Source organism: Adiantum capillus-veneris, chromosome 16 (genome assembly GCF_014529385.1).
Source record: "Adiantum capillus-veneris isolate H3 chromosome 16, ASM1452938v2, whole genome shotgun sequence".
NCBI classification, from domain to species: domain Eukaryota; kingdom Viridiplantae; phylum Streptophyta; class Polypodiopsida; order Polypodiales; family Pteridaceae; genus Adiantum; species Adiantum capillus-veneris.
Genome location: NC_140946.1, coordinates 85,690,766 through 85,709,738, shown reverse-complemented (window position 1 = coordinate 85,709,738; position 18,973 = coordinate 85,690,766). Strand labels below are relative to the sequence as shown.

Here is an 18,973-nt window from a genome sequence, read left to right as displayed (position 1 = left end):
GATAACATCCTGATGTTGGAGGGGAGAGATGAAGAAGTCTTCTTTGTCGACATAGCTTTGGACATGAAGCCTCAACTTCCCAATCAAGGGAGTAACGGAGGCTTGTTGTCCCTTGAAAGCCGCATCAGCTGTTACTATATCTCCCATCTCAAAAGCTTGAATGCCCAACTTGGTGGCCAACTCTATTGATATGAAGTTGAGAGTAGAGCCAGGGTCAAACAAGATGAAGGCATCATGCTCTCTTACCTTTCCCCAAGCATAGGAGAGTGATGATCCTTTGCAATGAGCATCCTCTTTCGGAGCTTCGATGGTGGAAGCCCTAGGAGTCTCATTGCGAATATTCTTCTTGGGGCAAGAACGATAGCCATGTCCTTGCTCCCCACACTTGAAACACTTATGGTCCTTGCGAAAAGCTTCAAGCTCTTCAGGAGAGTGTTTGTTTTTACCTTTGTAAACTCCCTTCTCCTTGGACCGATTGTTGTTGTTGTTGTTGGAAGTGCCTTGGGAATTATTTTGAGCATTGGATTTCCCCTTTGCATCATTTTTATCTTTGTTTTCCATGGGCTTGACATTACGTCTAGCCCCTTGATGGAAATTGATGCGTGAAGCAACCATGGTGTGGTGGATTACTTCGGTAATAGTACCGGGCCGTTGAGAGTTGATATATTCGGCCATCTCTTCAGGTAATCCCGCACAGAATTGTTGTATTTGCTCGGCAAAGTCTATCTTTTGAAAGACAGTAGCTTTGAGATGTAAATCCCAAAACTTATCTACATACTTGTTGATAGACTCATGAGAGAGGAGCTTCAAGCCGCGCCATTCGGTAAGAACTTTATCTTTAGTATCGCTTGGAAGAAATTGCTTCATGATGGAAACTTGTAGAGTTTTCCATGTCTTTGGGGCTTCTCCATTGCCACGAAGGCTAGCCCACCATTGACGAGCTGATTTTTGGAAGTGCATAGCTACATGGCGTAGCTTGGAGGACTCCGTGAAGCCCTCGTCCCCAAAGGCCGCATCAAATTGCTGGATGAAGGCCAACACTTTGTCGGTAGCACCAAAGGTGCCATCGTAGGTGAGAAAAGAGATACTCTTTCCTCCCTCCTTGAACTTCTTTAGCTTTTGTGACCTTCGCCATGCAGGAAATGATTTGTGATGCCCTCCCCTCTTGTATTCTCTAGGAGAATAGCCATAACCTTCATCGGAAGAGAAGGAAGGTGAAGAAGAAGGAGAAGAGGGTGACCTCTTCCTAGCCCTTTTCTTCCTTTGTTTCCTCTCTTGCCTTTGAGAGTGATGAGGAGAAGGACTATGGGTTGCTCTTTTCCTCTTGGGAGGAGTAGGCGATCGTCTAGACCGCCTTCTTCGTGGAGCCACATCTTCAGAAGAACTTAGACTTTCATTGCTTTCTTTCTCTTTGGATTCCTCCTCTCGAATGGGAGAGAGTCTTCTTTTGGGGGTCTCTTCAAGAGGCCTCCTAAGCTCTCTCTCCTCTTGGAGAGGAAGGGAAATTCCATAGGCACGAAGTTGTTGAGTAACTTCGGCTTGCAAGGTAGGGTTGCCCATAGCTTGTTGCAACCTAGTCACAAGATAATTCACAAACATGGGAGCATCATCATTAGCACCTTCATGTGCAAAATCAAAGCTATCAATGTTCATTCTACTCTCTTGATTATTGTCAGCCATGTTAACAAAATTTTATGTATGTACTTAGTGTATGCTTTGGCAATTCAAAACCTTAGTTGCCACTCCTCTTAGCCTTTGAAAATCGGCTCTTAAGTATCTACACCCACGGCTCAAAGTGGTTAATTATAGAGAGTAGAGGAGTAGGTCTAACATAGCAGAGTTGCCAAGGGCTAGCTCCTTTCGGACTTCTTATGGCTCAATAATGGTAAAGCCGTAGGCAAGTCTAAAAAGACTCCATTATTAAGTCCAAAGCTCCCGAGGTGTGCACCATCCCCCACATAGTGGGCTTAACAAAACCGGTATTAGATCCCAGTTCCACTTACTCTATTATAATTAACAACATCAACCATTTATAGGCTACTTAAGGACCTCTCTTCTTAAGCAAGAAAAGAGAAACCAAATGCTATGATACCAATGTAATGGAATTTGCATATTCAATTTGAGAATAGCGGAATTTAATGAGAGTACTTTCAAGAAATGATTTTGTGAGCATAGCGGGTAGACATAATTGAAGATAGCAACATAATCATAGCAATTAGTTAACTTGGCATAGACAATACTTTTGCAAGAGAGAGAGTTTAGAGAACATGACAACAATTGAGGACCGGATTTATGTGGAGCCGGTCCCCCCTCCAATAGGCATTTGTATTATGATTTCTCCCATAAAGAGAGACTTGTTACAATACAGTCTTTGTGTTCCTTGTGACCTAGGTGATGCCATGAAGATGGAAGGCTTCATGCACCACAAACATAACATAAACTTGAAGAAAGCTTTAACTATCCCAAGCCTCAGTCCCAAGACCTCAAACACCTTCGAAGGTGGAGAGAGCTAGCAGGGAATGAGGGTAGGGAAGAGGAAGAAGAAACATTTCGTAGGAGAAAGAATTAGTTCCTCACTTATCATACTCTTGTTGCTAGCATACATAATAGCATAGTAATGAAGAAGAAGGAGATGGCAAGCTTAAGCATTGAAGCATGGCTCTTGGTTGGATTTGCACTCCATAGCCAAGAGTGTTGGTGGAGGCTCTCAACCTCTACTTGCTTGGAGAGGGAGCTCTTGCACTTTGCATATCACACCATGAGAGTGCTTGTGAGTGTGTGTGGGTGAGTATACCCCCTAGGCACCCCCCTAGCTTGCTTGGGTCGACCCCCCCTTGTAGCTCATGCCTGAAGCTCATTGGACCCCTCCATGCCTAGCCAATCACAAGCAGGAGCCATTACAAGCAACATGGGTAGCCTTGGGACAAGTGTCCCCCTTTCCCCTTTGAGAGAGAGGACTTGATAAATGCTAAAACAATTAGATAATTCATGTAATTTATCATTGGACCCCTTTGAAGCCTAGCCAATAGGCTTCAAGCAACACATGAAGGTAACATGGGTAGGGGCCTGACATGTGTCCTTGCTGCCTCTTCAAGATGAGCTTCCCTTGTGTGTGTGAGTGGGTGTTCTCTCTCTAGGCCCTAGGAAAAGGGCTCGCCCCCCCTCTTGTAGGAATGCTTTTGACTTTTAGATGATCAAGCACTTTACTCACCAAGCATGACAAAGCACTTGAACTAGGGGGGGTTCCCACAAGCATCTCAGGCAAGCTTCTCAAGGCACCTCAAGTACTTTAATCATGCAGCAAGTCAAGCACCTCAAGCATGGAGCCAGTCAAGCACCTCAAGTATCTTAATCAAGCACCTCAAGCATGAAAAACACCTCAAGCATGACAAGCACCTCAAGCAGGACAAGCACCTCGAGCTTGGGCCGGGTTCCCACCTCAAGCCCTAGCTTACTTAAGGTCAAAAGGACTTTTACACACATTTATTGGAGGTCTTCAATGAAGCTAACCCTAAGGTCTTATGCTCCATTGGTTAGCCTTGCTCTTTGATATACCATCTCCCTTTTGGGCCCCTTTACATTGGCCCCGTGTTGAGATAGATCTAAAAGCACATACCTATATCTTAACACTTGTTCCCGTTTATTCTCCCACATTAAGTGATCAATTTAATATGAGAAAATCATTTGGGTTAGTTAGATATTAGATTTTATGACACAATTTATAAAGAATACAAGGAGAGCCCTTGGCCATAATGGCATTTGCAATAGTTTTAGCCACTACCCTTAAGTGCTTCCCACTATTTAGAACTGGTATTGATACTTCAAGTACGATTTGACCTTGTCATTTGTAAAATGTGAACTTGTATCCCAATAATGCCAACTCCCCATCGCACCCTTTGTGTCACTCCTTACTCAACTAGAAGGATTGTGGCGTGGGGTAGAAGCCATGCTTTCTGTTATAGCCTTCAAAAAACCTTTCTTTGCTTGTTATGATTTCAGCCATGATTGCTGTTATAGCCTTCAAAAAACCTTTCTTTGCTTGTTATGATTTCTTCCATATTAAAGATAAAAAATGCATTAAAACTAGTAGAAACTTTAAATTTTCCAACCTTGGTGCCCATCCTTTGCCATTTTTCTAAGAAGATAGAAGAAAATGCTCTCTTGAGAATGAACTGTGGATGGATTCTGAAGTCCTCGCAATGTAGTAGCAAGTGCCAACTGTAATTTGATAAACTAGAGCCTTGCTCTTTGCTTGTTGTTGCTTAAATTCACAATTAGAGGCCTTCTGGCCGGAGTTTTTGAGATGCGTACATGGCTCGTAGCCATGGATTTTGATGTACTTTGCTTTGAATGCGGCTCATAACCATGGATTCCAATATACCTTGACCTCGGCTTATCTACCATGCAAGCAGTAGAATACTGCACATGCACTCGTATAACACCACTGTGTGTTGGTATAGCTCATAGACCAATGAGCAACTAGAAATCGAATTTGTTTGAGTGAATTAAAAAAAATGATAAGTCTCTGAGAGCAGCACCATGGCCGTTCCAAATTTATGCATATCCATGATTAGAATGATAGTGAGGCTTGTCTTGTATGAACATCGATGTCTCAAATGACCATCAGATTTGAAGGGTATTTTTTTGGTAATTCAAACTATGTGAGATGTGTCAAACTGTGCGTGCTTTGTCAAGGTGATGGTTAGTAGTGGATCTTGGCGTGGGTTCAAACCCTGTAACTTTGTAAGCTGTGAGTTCGACTTGTGGATAGTAGTGGATCCTGGCGTGGGTTCAAACCCTGTAAGCTATGAACAGCTTGTCATCGCTTTTGAAAGTTGAGCTTGGTGATGGCGACGGCAAAGATGAAGACGAAGAGCAGGGCGAGGCCGATGTGGACGGCCGCGGACAGCCCCCAAGAAGTCATGCCTGTGAAGGCGCGCTCCACGAATTGCTTCACTGTGAAGGCCACCCCGTGATCAGGGTCGCTCACTCTGCTCTCCACGTCCCCCAGCTGCGACGCTATCAGCCCGTACGTCGACCACGCCACCGAATTGGCCCAGTAGTACCACCTCCACCACACAGGTATGCTCTGCATTTTCACCACATGAGTTAGCACCGACCCAGAGAGAGAGAGAGAGAGAGAGAGAGAGAGAGAGAGAGAGAGAGAGAGAGAGAGAGAGAGAGAGAGATGCAATTGGCACAACCGGGCCAGCTTCCATCGAGGCAGAGACTCAGCAGGGAAGCTGGGCGTTTGGAGAGCTCCACCTTTGAGCACAAGGAACAACTTGCTGTTTTGCAGCTGCTCAAAGGTAACATCTGGAAAGGAGAATGATGATTGGTACAGCCAAGGAGACTATCACTACGTTTACAACCTTCTTCAAATGACAATTTATGGTTGTTTGCAGTAAAAAAAAGATATATGTGAATGAATATATGTACGTATATGTATATTGTGTGTGTATGCGTGTGTGTATACACAACCTTTATCAATATCTGCTAGAAATGTTGTGTATATTCGTGGCAAGGTTGTTTGGCAGCTTACCACATGTGGTATCACAAAGCCGGAGAAGAGATTCCAGAGGTTGAAAAAGGTTGCTATGAACATATTAGTGAGGATAATGTCGGGGGGTAATCGCCACAAGGCACATACCAAGGTAGGTGATGAAGACCAACATGAAGAACATGAAGTAGAAGAAATAAAGAAACTTGGTTGTTGTCCACACAAAGCCGATCATGGAATATAGGAGCAACGCATATACAATTGCTTGTGTGAATATGTAAGGAATCTCAATGGCTGCCTGCATATGCAACAACCAGATTAATGGGTGGTATTGGTCAGTGTTCGTGATTGTGCTGTGTCTTTGCCATTTATCAATTCGGAGCTCTTCAGCCATACCTGAGCAAAAGTGTATGCTAATGCAGAGTATATTCTCGCTCCTCGCTCGCGGTAGAAAACTGTCCGTTCAATTGCCACGACTGGCGCAATAGTTGTCACATTGTGGAATGAAATAAACATTGAGAATGCATATACTGCACCAACAAAGTTGTACAGATCGGTGGTGGTATCCCTGTACACATTCAAAAGGATCAGAAGCATAGACCCTTTTGAACACTGCGAGCCATTTTGGAGACATTGGGCCTGGAATATAATGAGTGCTTTGAGCCAACGAAGACTTACAATGTCTGACCGGTTTTCCAAAAAACGGTTCCAAAGAGCAATGCGATGGCAATTGTGAACAAAAGTCGCACAACATTGTAGTTCGGATTTCGCCAATAAGACCTGTGTTGTTTCCAAAGGCATGCTAGGCATTGCTCCTGAAAGCTTTGAGGATATCGTGATGGGAAGGATAGATCTATATGACCCGGGAGCAGTGTACTCAGTTCTTTTATGAGAGCTTGATTTTGCCTGATCATAGAGAGAGTGAGAATTAATACCACATTTAAATGCGGACATTTCTTGTCTTGCTGATAAAGAGCAGTGCTTGGTCGTACTGGTAAAAAGAAGACGCTTTGTAGATTTGTGAAAAATCAACTTGAAGACGAGCCTCGGCGGAAGGTGAACTTATTTCAAGCATCCATGTAGCTGGGTTATATCCATCTTTAATGGGTGCAATCCCAGGTATTGCCTGCCAAAACTTTGTGTTATGTGTGCGAAAGCGTAGATTTAGGTAGTTTGTATTCTACATGCTGGGTACCTACCTGGAAATATTGAATAAGATTTTCAGAGCAAGGACCTAGGGGACCTCCGTAAATGACTTTTCCACCTCTTGTTAAGAGAAGCAACTGCAAGCATAGAATCAGGTATTATATCTAAATTTAAAGAGCAAGATATGCGGTTCAGCACTGTTGAAATGCTTGGCTTAAAAATGTCAGATGTCTTGGAGTTTCTCCAGAAGGCTTAGCTTGTTAAAAATTTGTCCAACCAGGCAAGCATTTTTATTTTGTTTAATCAGAATAATAGTTTATTGTGCAGTACACAGTTGCTTGTAGTACAGAATTTGAAAATGTTGTTTTCTCTGAACTTGTCTGACTATATCATCGAGTGTATGTTAATCTTTTTAGTTGTGGCCACGATTGAGAAGACTCTACTCTTTACAGGTATAGGTGGATTGGTGCATAATTTTGATGCATCGCACATTCTGAACAGAGCGCTTCTTCAAAGTTCCATTGGTTGTTGACTGGGTGTTTGATTCCTTCAGCTGAAGTCCAATTTGGGTGTTGTCCTTAAATAGTGGACTTGGTGATTGGTGACTCATGGTCTGTATTAGCGGATTGTGTATGGTGGTGTGCAGTTACTATGGGTAGTGGATTCACCTACCAGTCATGGATGGCGTCATTGATGCTGGATCATTTCTCCATCTCAAATGTTATATCTACTCACTCTCGTAGAGGTCTATTAACACATGTTAGTCTAGTTGAGTAAAGGTTCACATGTAGTGCACGGTGCATCCTCCCCCTAAGGGTCTAGATCTCAACCTCCAATTGTACCTGTATTGTTGGCCCTAGTTTGGAGTTGGGAGACCATAGTGCGTGGTTGTCGAGGTCTAGAGATCACAGTGCAGTGCAGTGTAGACTACATATTATCTATGACTCGATTTTACTAACATGTAATATTAGACCTTTGAGAGAATGAATAGATATAACAGTTAAAATAGTGATTATATTGTGCATTGTTGGAGACCTAGCACAGGCTGTCGATGCTTAGAGCCGCAATGCACGGGGATAATGCAGCGTAGACTGCATGTAGTCTCAGGTCTATGGCTTGACTTGGCTAACGTGTAATACTAGACCTTTGAGAGAATGAATAAATGAAACTTTCAAGATAGTGATAATCCTCTGCCCAAAAGTGGTAGGTGGATCCATTATTCGCTTTGGCTCTACACAGCTGTTTTTCAAGCCCAAGCTATTGGCCCAAGGGCTCTAGGTTACCTATCACCAAGTGTAGTGATCCAAGGGCCACCGATCACGAGAGTGAATTATGGATGGAAGCAAACACCCAGTCTCACCAAGGAATGGAAGTCTGAAAAGCTCCTCACTACATTCAAAAAGTTTAGGAGGCATAGTGTGCATAAATTGATGAAAAGGTCACCTCATCAAATGACTCAAATATGTCAATGCTTGGCTGATGGATCGTGCACACCACCGTCCTCCTGGTATCTACTGTGTTGCGCACTGTCCTCATGACTATAGCTGCAGCTCTTGCATCCAAGCCAGATGTGGGCTCATCCATGAATATCATGGAAGGGTTGGCTACTAGCTCTACTGCAATGGTAAGCCTTTTGCGTTGCTCGGTTGAAAGCCCATTGATTCCAGGAAGACCGACTAAAGCTTCTGCGATTGGGGTCAGCTCTACCAGCTCCATGACTTCATCCACGAACATCTGCATCCCACACGTGCATCTTGTCAATTAATACAAGCCATGCATGCATTTTGATTTGATCTGAAAGCTTACTTTTCTTGTCTGCCTGTCAATCTCTTTTGGCAAACGAAGCCGTGCTGAATAATGAAGCGATTCCTTTACAGTGACGTTAGGGGAGAGTATATCATTTTTCTCACAATAACCAGCTACTCTTGCAAAAGTTTCATGCTTTTTAGGGTATCCTGATATACTGATGTTTCCCTCAATATAACCTCCGGTCTTTCTTCCTGCTAAGACATCCATAAGTGTAGACTTCCCAGCACCGCTAACACCCACTAGAGCGGTAAGAACTCTAGGTCTGAATGCCCCACTTACATCTTCTAGTAGCTGGAGCCTATCTTCTACGACACCTTGCTTCTTCATTTCCTGCAGAAAGATGATTACAAGATTAATTTTGAGAAAATGGCAGGTTAGCATCTGTAACAAACGAGAGAAGAGAACATTATACCACAGGCATATCAACATAATAGTTGACAGACTGGAATGCTATACAGAGGGGTTGAAATGGAAGAATCATCCCTTTTTGTTGAGCCTGACTGCCTTGTTCAATATCAGTGAAATTGGATTTTGCGGATGCCTGGTTTACATTGTCTAACTCCATCCCTTCCTGTTTTGAGGCGATCCTGCTCATTTCTACAAACCGAACTTTTTTCAGATTGCTGAAGAGCGTTAATGGGCTTCAAAGCAACTGCAATTTCTAGTGACAGTTGAAATCAACTCAGATTCACATGTTTCGGCTTTAGCGACAGATTTTTTACTCATTTTCTAAAATCAGGTGCAACCTTACATCTTTTCTGCATTTTAGTTCGGGCAATGTCTATTTCAAACCTTGACCATCTAGCAAAGTGGATGTGATGTGTTGTGATAGCATGCGTGTGATCAGTTTGTTCGCTTGATGGCTGTCGTTGTTTGGTTCCAGATGAAGTGACCTCTTCAGTATCTTTGTTCAGAAAATTTGATTGAGGTGCTCCAGGGGCTGCATGGTATTTGGAATTATCATTGAAAGCTGAAATCTCTCTCTCTCTCTCTCTCTCTCTCTCTCTCCCCTCGCCGGATAGATCTTTAAGGTCTCTTGCGATAGTTTCCTACGACATTAAAATGCTCTTCTTCTTCTTCTTCTTCTTCTCTCTCTCCCACAGTGGATCAGGAGGTCAGCACCTACATTCACATACGGCCAGGAGACTGTGGAGTACACAGATGCTTACACTTACCTTGGAGTGGTTTTTAGCGGACCTGCATTCTCACTCAGAAGAGCAACAGAGACCAGACTGACTAGAGCCCACGCAGCATTGGGTAGATTAGAGAAGATGTGTTCGCAGGTTCAGTTTCAGGAGCCCCGGACGAAGCTCTGACTCTTTGACACTTTGGTGGCTTCAGCATTGCTCTATGGAGCTGAGATATGGGGACCATCATTGGATCACCACGGGAGGCCGGGGATCACAGATGGAATGGGGGAACATGGAGAAACCTCTCGTCTCTATGATCTCGCGGCTCATTAGAGCCAAGGCATCAGTACCACGGGCCATTATCCGAGCAGAGCTAGCGCCCCCCGGGCCCCCCCACTAGTGGTGGAGGCGCTCACCTTCATAAATAGCACATGGGAAATTCCTAGAGACAGATATGCTCGCATAGCACTCGAGTCCTCTCGACAGTTAGCCATGCAAGGAGATACAACATGCTGGTATGGGGAGATGCATCATGGTTTCAGGCGCATGGGTTCAGCAAAGACAGGCTGCCACCATTCCAGTACTCATTGGCTGCACCATCTCTCACTCTTACACAGTCAGAGATCACCAAGCTCATCCGCCAAGACCTGACCCAGCTAGACACCAGGAGGACATGGATACAGCCAGCACAAGAATTGGACACGAAGATGGATTTCTACAGAGACCACCTTCTCCAGCTTACGGAGGATGGTTTTGTGATGAGACCCAGATAGATGGACACCCACTTGTCCCATGGGATACGATGTGCTATTGGCCAGTTACGTGCATCTTCTCACCAGCTGCGGATTGAGACTGGGAGATACAGCGGAGTACCAGCAGAGGCGAGGACATGCCCCTTGTGTGACATGGAGCCTGAGACAGAGCTGCATTATACATGCCGCTGCCCCGTCTACTGCGAGATACGAGGCCGCTTCCATTGCTTGTTCAGAGAGGGTTTTGGACCACTTTCAAGAGTCATGGGATACGAGGATCAGAGATGTCTGGGTCTGTTCTTGCTCGAGCTATGTAGACACAGAGATAGCTTGATGAGTGGCGAGGCTAGCCAGTCTCAAAGACGGATCATAGACTTTTTCAGAGCAGACATGGGACAGCCGCAAGAGCCACTCCCACAGCAGAGATCCCCCTCGTCTCACACCAGAGGCACACTGATCGACCAAGCGACTGAACTGGGGAAATCCAGGCGCCCACGACTGCGGAGGACCACACAACATCGACGGAGGCTACGTCAGAAGATTTGGAGCACTCTGGCCAGGCATGCATGACGCCCGGTCAGACTAACCATGGAGGAGATTGATGAGATCCGCCAACGACCGATTCTAGATCTCCTGTGATTCAGCTATCCCAGCAAGCCCCCCCCCCCCCCCCCCCCCCCCCCCCCCCCCCCCTCTTTCCTTTTTTGCTTAGTTCACATCGACCAATCTATGATCCCATAGTACTGTTGTTATTTTGTTACTCTGACTTTGTATCAGATCCACCACCTTGTAACTTTCTGGTCTCATAGGTCACTATGGCCTTTTGAAGACGTTAATATAACATTTCATTTCTCGCTCTCGTGCGCGCGCGCGCGCACACACACAGATATAAAAAGCAAGTGTTATCAAACAAGAATCATGGAGCTACAAAGACCAGTTTTCTCACCGTCGAGATAAGTGAGTGCTAAGGTGTATGCGACATTAAATAGGATAGTGAAGCCGATTAAAGCACTGATACCAAGCCAGTACCAGTAGTCCTCGGTGAAGAATCCACGTGATTTTAAAAGGGCTTTTCCAATAGTATTGGCATCTATAGTTCCCTTGTATGGCTATGACAACGAAGTTTACAATTGTAGTTATCTATCTGGAGAAAATTCTATGAACCGCAAACAGTTGTACCACATTATATTGTCACCTTCTGCCAGCGTTCTGCTAGAAACTCGTCAACAAATAGAGCATTGAGTGCATATGTCATCGGGGATGACCAATAAGCCCAGATCCACCAGCCAGGAATTTGTTCTGAAAACACAATCATCATAATATGAGGAACAGCTTCTCATTTGATCGCCACACAAATTTCCCCATGAAAGTCCAGTTCTACCTTTGGCAATAAGGAAGCCTCCCATGAGTACGACTGTCATCAAAGCAAAAGTTCCAAAAGAACTTGCAATGTTGACTGTTCTGCCAACTGAGCCGAGAAACCGGAACATTTCTAGAGCCGTTCGTGAAACACAAAATAATAGTAGTATCTGGCGGAAAAACCTGTTTGATGATTTTGCATCAGTTATAACAACTCTCTCTCTCTCTCTCTCTCTCTCTCTCTCTCTCTCTCTCTCTCTCTCTCTCTCTATTTTCCTAGCTTTTGAGGTGATGTGCCTAGAAGAATGTAAAGTTATGAGAACAGCACGCATAAGCTTAAGCCTGGGTCCAAACAATGGGAATAAGATTCTATCATATCAAAAGAACAGCAGAATAATAACTGACCTGTCGGGTTCGGGAGCAAAGCCAATCACAAAGTATGTTAAACAGACCCATATTAGGGTTTCCAGTATGGATAGTGGTACTCTGATGACGATAGATGGTATTGAGAAGGCCCATGCAGGGTAGAAGAGCTGGTCCCTTTGCTTGTAGAACACAGGAAGCCGATTAACAACCATGAGCATCTCTGATGTTCCGTTGAACATGATTGTCATCAATCCAAAAAAAAGAGCACCCATGTACAGATTCCCTTCCTCCACTGAATTAGTTTTAAGCTTAGTCCGGAAGAAAACGGTCATAGCAATCATGGCAATGATGGACAACTGTCGTTGGTAAAAAAGGAAAGCATTGTTTGTTAGGAGTCCTGTGTTTCTATCTAGTACAATCAAAAGAGAAGATATTTAAGTTGCATAATTCTGTGGCTTTTTAACCTTGTCATCCTTTGTGGTGGTTTTTTTAGTGATTTATGTAGTTTTCAGCACTTAAATTACATAGTGGGTGCATTTAGGGCCATGCCAATCACAGCATGTCAAACATGGCATGCCTGTCATCATTATGTAGATTTGTAGCAAGTCTCCATTGATAATTTGACATGTTGACACCCAACTGAGGTGAATGCCTACCATCAAAGGCCATTTTCTTTTTGTCATGGTTCCTGTTCTAATCTTAGGCTTGCTATGGACACGGGGCCAAATTTATCAGGATGTACAACTTTGGGGATTATCACCTAATTCTGTCTTCAAGCGAAATATGTACCTGGCAAGTTTTAAATATATATAGAAAGGAGTTGCGCTTTCACATCAGCACCTCCCTTGCAAAACAACACTTGAAGAGGGCCAATTTTGTCAGGCCATATTTTTTAGTAGAAAGAGCTGCTGGATGACTTTTTGGCTTGTCATAAGGAACCGCAAGCTCTTGTTGAAGGTGCTGGCCAGCGTTGTAGAATTTAAAAGCCTCAGCAAATTCTTCAATGGCAACATTTTCGTATGGCTGGCTTTGATTCTCCCAGTATTGCTGCTGATCTTTTTTGGAGGTCACCTGTTTAGAGTGGAAAAGTCGTGTGAACTTTTCAGACAGTTTCTTGATAAGTCGTTGGTGAGCTTAGCAGACAGATCCAGTGCTACATAATGACATCGTTCGACAGAATGCAGAAAAGCAATATCAGTGAAGGTTGAACCATTGTTTGTTGTCTGGGCAGGAATGGCCTTTGATCTACTCTTATCAAGCAAACCATGTCATAATGCTTGCATAATCAGCATATAGTTATCAATGGATCAATGTTCTGGGTATTCCTTGAGCTCTTGAAGCAAATGATTCTCACAATGCAGTTGACAATTTCAGTGCAAAAATATTATTAGATTCTTGCATGAAATGATTACAGTGCAACGGGCATTGAAAAACGCAAACCTCTTGCAAAAAATCTGCAGGGTTTTTCCTCTCTGGACATTTGAACCCCATTGACTGGAAGAAATCAAGGATGTGTTCTCGAGGTCCTTGGTATACTATGTGGCCCTCGGAAATCAGTATGACATCATCGAAAAGCTCATATGTTTCAGGTGCTAGCTGCAGAAGGGAGGCCAACACAGTGATATCCAGCACATGCACTGGCTGCCGCAAGCAACTCACTATTTGAAATGTGGTGGAGCTGTCAAGGCCTGTAGAGATATCATCCCTGAAGAGAGATTTTGCAGGTCCGACTAGCATTTCACCTATGCGCAAGACATTTCAGATTAGAAACTTCTTGTATCTTGAATCCATCTGCAGCAGGGCATTACTGTGTACTACTTTGGTTATATTTAGCCTCTTCTAGGTAAGTATTCAAGTATTTAGCTTACTTCAGGATTTAAGAATTTGTTCCTTTAGAGGTTGTTGCGTAGAGTCTGATTTCTAGGATTAACTATTTGAAACAGTAGTATAAAGTTGAGTATTTATTTCAAGTTTTTGTGGAGTAAGTTGCTTTAACTTATTTTGCTTATGCCTTCTCTAAAGCATTTTCAAGTGAATAATGGTTTGTTTTATCTAGTTTTGTTTAGTAGCAAATAAAGTGATTTAGTTTTTTCCTATTTGTTTTCTTGTGTCCCTTACGTGCGTTGTATTTTTGTGAGTGTTTTATCCCGTCTTATAATTTGTTAAGTTCAGATTATTGTGACCTTATGAAGGTATATTAGGAAACCAATTTGATTGCTACTGACATCCTAAAATGATGTGCTTAACTGATGCTTGGTAAGGAGACCCAAGAGAGCTGTAGGAAAGGGTTCAGGCAGTTTGTTTGCAGAGTGTTTTTAAGATACATAAATGTTATCACGTGAGTGCATAACTTACCGTATATTAGATTTTCCATCTCTAGTATGCTTGTATGTGCGTATGATGTACATAGTCCTCATCATACCTGTGGTCAAACGCTTCTTTTGGCCTCCTGAAATGCCTCTTCTCATTTGATCACCAACAAGCGTGTCCGCACTAATGTCAATCCCTAGAACCTGTTCAAAATTGAGGTACCATTATAGAGTGTAGGCCCCATTTTGGAACTATCGACTATAGGAATAGCAGAATGGACTTTGCTCCGCACCTTTAGTACATAATTGGTGACCATGCTCACCTCTTGCCCTGCGATTGAAACTGCCTGCCAAATACATTCAGTGTGGCAAACATTTACTTTGCTTGATTATAGAGAATGAGAAAAATGATTTGTCTCACCTTCATGAAGACATCAATGTCTAGGTCTGGCTTTATTCCAGCTGCTTTTTCTCTCCTTGAAAGCTCCACAAGCATATCTGATTCATAGCAACTTGTGAGCCACATATACATACATCCATACAAACATCGACATCTATACATGCATCTGTATATATCTATACACAGATGACATGAAATGATATATTAATGGGTTCAAAAGGCCAAATGACCTATGAGACCAAAAGGTTACATCCATGTTTGACTCTAAATGTCTTCAAACGGCCAAATAACCTACGAGACCAAAAGGTTACATCCATGTGTGACTCTAGTACAATATCTAGAGAGAGAGAGAGAGAGAGAGAGAGAGAGAGAGAGAGAGAGAGAGAGAGAGATTGGGATAAGACATGCTACCGCTTATGGCTAGTCAGAGTGGTTAGAAAACACATCTAGACAAGATTTGAATTTGACATTTGGTGTACACTAACCATGTCTACTGCCAATGCCCTGACACCGACCTCCAAAGTCCATAGTCTCATGCACGGTCATCATCCCGTAATGTGTCATGCTGGCTGATGTATGCGGATGTCCTTCGAGGAACAAACTCAGTCATTTCATGGCCATTGTATGTGACTTTGCCGGATACCTGGAATAGGAAGGACTCTTCAAGGTTAGGTGTTGACATGATCAAGCTGTGTGTAGGAGGCGTATTCTTTAATAGCTTGCTTCATTTTGTTGATGCTAGGTGATCTTGACATTTACCTTGAGATGAGGAGAGAGCTTTCCAGCGAAGGCAAGCATCAAAGTAGTCTTTCCGGAACTTGGAGGTCCAAGAAGCAATGTCAATCTGCATATAAGCACCAAATACTTTGTCAACATTTTATGCCCATGAAACATTGTATAATATTGATTTGCGTTTAAATTAAAATATACCTGGACGGTCTGATGATGCCACTTAGATCCTTAAGTATGTGCAACTTTCTCCTCTTTGGCTTTAAGATAATGCTGAAAAGGCCCTATGCCATTCATCAAATGTTTAGTTGAGTGGCTTTTTAGAATCAAAGTGTGTGGAACTTTGGCTTTTTGTTTTGGTAAACGAATGTCCTAAGTCACCTAAAATTGGGACATATAGGTCCTTTTGAACTGCAAGTAAGTTATGCAGGATCAGCATGGACATGGTTCTTCACCTTTAGCTTCCTCCTAAACTTGTGGTGCAATTGTTTAAGGTGTCCTTTCACTGTTGTGTAAAGTAGGTGTGATGTTTTTTAGAGTAAACACTCATAGTAGGCTTGCTACCAAGGTTTGGAAATACTTAAATCCATTTAATGATCATAAGAAAATGCTATACTTGAGAGGGATAATTGTTTTGTCAATTCCAAGCATCATACCTTCAATTTGCAAAATGTGGACGGACTACCTCTAGACTAAGATGACCATTTTTCAATTCCAATAAGTTTTGGCTTAATGGGACCATTTGTTTGCTGACGCATTGCCTTCGGTAGCAAGTGAGAATTTGTTTTGTGGTGAGGCTTTTTATTGTGCCATCAACTCACCACATATGGATTGGAGAACGGAGAGGGTGTTGATCATGATGGAGAAGGTGTATCATGACACCCTCTCCCTAATTGCACAAGTCATGGAAATTGAGGAGGACAGAGCCAAGTATGTACACCACCAACATGATTGTTCAAACCATTTTTTTAATTGAGCTATTTTTGAGGATAGCTATTTTTATTTGTCTTTGGTAATGTCATGAAATACCCTTTGAAAACCCTCTATGTCACTTGAAGATGGCCGGCATTCAATAAAACTCCATGCCTAACGTACAAGAGTCATAATGTTTTGCAAAAGAGTGGCATTCCATCTGCCACAAAGAAACCAATAACTAACAAGTCCAAGCTCAATTTGTAGAGTTTTTGGAAAATTATGGGACGTTAGCCCAATCATGACATGATTTGTATTGACTCGGATGCGAAGAGAGCAATAGAGAGGGGACTATGGATGACCTCACTGAGCCACCGTAGTAGGCTAGTTTTCTCGACCTATCTAATGTGGTGAAATTGACCACCACAAGGCAAGAGAAGGCAAAAACTCAGGGTTATGCAATCCATCATTACTTCTTTGGACTCTAATGTTGCTTCCAACAAACTCTAATTGCACTCTTGGATAACAAAATTGTAAATTGCAAGTGAACTTGTTCTTTTTGAGGAAGATAAATATATTTGTTGGCTGGATGCTTAGCTATTCAAGCTCTAGGCACCTTTGTAACACCTTTGTGGTAGCTTTTATCAAGATGTTAAGAGTAGGTTCTAGATACCCAATAGGGGTACTCCAACATGCCTCCAATATTGGAGGGCAGCCCCATACGATAGTCGCATCGTCCACCGTAGTTTTGTCTATCACGGGGGGTGCTCCAACCACCCTCTACACTCACAAGGTTAGCTTGGCTTGTTGGGGCAAAAGCATTTAGGTCCAAGGTCTTATGTTCAACCTTTCTTGGCTTCAACCATTGTTACACTCACAAGGCTAGCTCAGCTTGTTGGAGCAAAAGCCTTTAGGTTTAAGAGAGAGAGAGAGAGAGAGAGAGAGAGAGAGAGAGAGAGATGTCTTACTTCTATCAAATCAATTGTAAAATTAACAAGGGTTGATAGAGCTCTCCTTCCAACTTGAACATCTGCTTCAACATTTAGACTCTCAAACCGAACTTTGATGCTCGGCAAATCTATGCCAACACTGTAAAACAACATAATTTGCTTAGAGCCTTAAGTGCACACACAGACATATACACACACATGCACACATCAAATGACCTGTCTGACTTGTTAATCCTCTCCCTCAGCTTGTGAAGGAAGATTGTATTATCTCTTTCAATGTCTTGCAGAACCCTTTCCAACAAGAGTTGCTTGTCTGCATATCCGAGCTTGTCAATGTCGACCTCTTCGTATTTAACCGTGCCTGTAGCATCGGCCTTCTTTAGGTAGCCTTTGCGCAGCCGTGTAAAGGTCGGAAGCTTCTCGAGGGCTGCCCACTTGAGGGCCTCATCGTCCTTAGCACGGCTGCTGCTTGCTCTGGAGAAGAAGCTTTCATTGGAGTCGACACAGGTGACGCGATTGTCAGGGGCCAAGGAGGCCATGGGAATGCTAACTAGAAGCCAAAATGTGGGCAAGCTGCAAAAAGGATTATGCCATCAACCATTATAGCTGTAAGCTGTCTTGAGGGTGGTGGTGTTGATCAAACCATTATAGCTGTAAGCTGTTGTGAGGGTGGTGGTGTTGATCATCACATGCTAAGAGTAGTGTCTTTTATGTGTGTATGAGAGAGAGAGAGAGAGAGAGAGAGAGAGATTGGTTTTGAACGAGAGCCGGAGAGAGGTTTTGAACGAGAGTGTATGTGGGTATATATGAGAGAGACGTTTGTTATAAATTCGCCAACCTTACACCCCTTGTGCACATCGTGCATCAATCTTTCCTATTATTTTGTGATTCAGAGACTTCAAGATGTGCATCTCCTCACATTATTCTACTCCCCTCATTAGCATAAGGCCCAAGACACGAGAAATTGGAACACCTTTCAAAGAAATTTGAACCCCCCTCCAAACAATTATATAGTTTTGAGGCTCAAAATATAAGCAACTTGACGGCCTCTCTATTAAACAAGTCTATGGGATAGAGCCCATTGGGTGTGTGAGAGTTGTGCAAGCGTATCCTCGCCGCTCGATAGCTCTACGGTACTTGACCTTCGAGAACTTTGCCTCTAGGGCACTTATTGTTGGCATGATAGTAAACAATTTTGCAAGACCTTCTTGCATATGCCACACAATCATGCTACAAAGAAGCCCACCCCTGAAACCTTAAGCTAACACCTTCTTTGGAACATGAGTGACACCTCAACCCTTTCAGCTGAAAATAGGAAACCACTATGCTTACTTGTTGTGGACCATCTATTCCCAATCTTGCATTCACACGAAGCCCTTGCTTAGATAACTTGAACCAAAAAAATAACATGAAATGTGCATTTGAGTGCAACAATATAGTATCATTGAAGGGATCTCTCTTTGAGTCTCTCTCTCTCTCTCTCTCTCTCTCTCTATATATATATATATATATATATATATATATATATATATATATATATATATACATACACTTTTTACTACACCTCTGATTTCTCCTCACCTAGGGGTGGTTTCTAACTGAATATTCTAC

General features: G+C 43.0%; 1 protein-coding gene and 2 pseudogenes across 11 annotated transcripts; 1 reads left to right on the top strand and 2 right to left on the bottom strand.

The window, feature by feature from the left end:
* Nucleotides 1-4,699: 4,699 nt before the first annotated feature.
* LOC147439386 (uncharacterized) lies at nucleotides 4,700-13,657 on the top strand. 11 transcript variants are annotated; one of them, XR_015184584.1, is made up of 4 exons: nucleotides 4,700-5,082; nucleotides 5,213-5,309; nucleotides 9,075-9,194; nucleotides 13,523-13,657. XR_015184584.1 is itself a non-coding variant. In XM_086485224.1 (3 exons), the coding sequence occupies exons 1-3, from the start codon at nucleotides 4,808-4,810 to the stop codon at nucleotides 5,949-5,951; spliced, it is 375 nt and encodes a 124-aa protein (XP_086341350.1). In that variant the 5' UTR covers nucleotides 4,701-4,807; the 3' UTR covers nucleotides 5,952-6,059. The 11 variants fall into 11 exon arrangements, 3 of the variants coding, with proteins under 3 accessions (XP_086341350.1, XP_086341351.1, XP_086341352.1); XR_015184583.1 differs by lacking the exon at nucleotides 13,523-13,657 and adding an exon at nucleotides 12,798-12,932; XR_015184586.1 differs by lacking the exon at nucleotides 13,523-13,657 and adding an exon at nucleotides 12,798-12,932 and having other exon boundaries at nucleotides 4,702-5,082; nucleotides 5,239-5,309.
* LOC147439387 (pleiotropic drug resistance protein 1 pseudogene) lies at nucleotides 8,051-8,386 on the bottom strand (annotated as a pseudogene).
* LOC147439385 (ABC transporter G family member 34-like) lies at nucleotides 11,902-17,901 on the bottom strand (annotated as a pseudogene).
* Nucleotides 17,902-18,973: the final 1,072 nt, after the last annotated feature.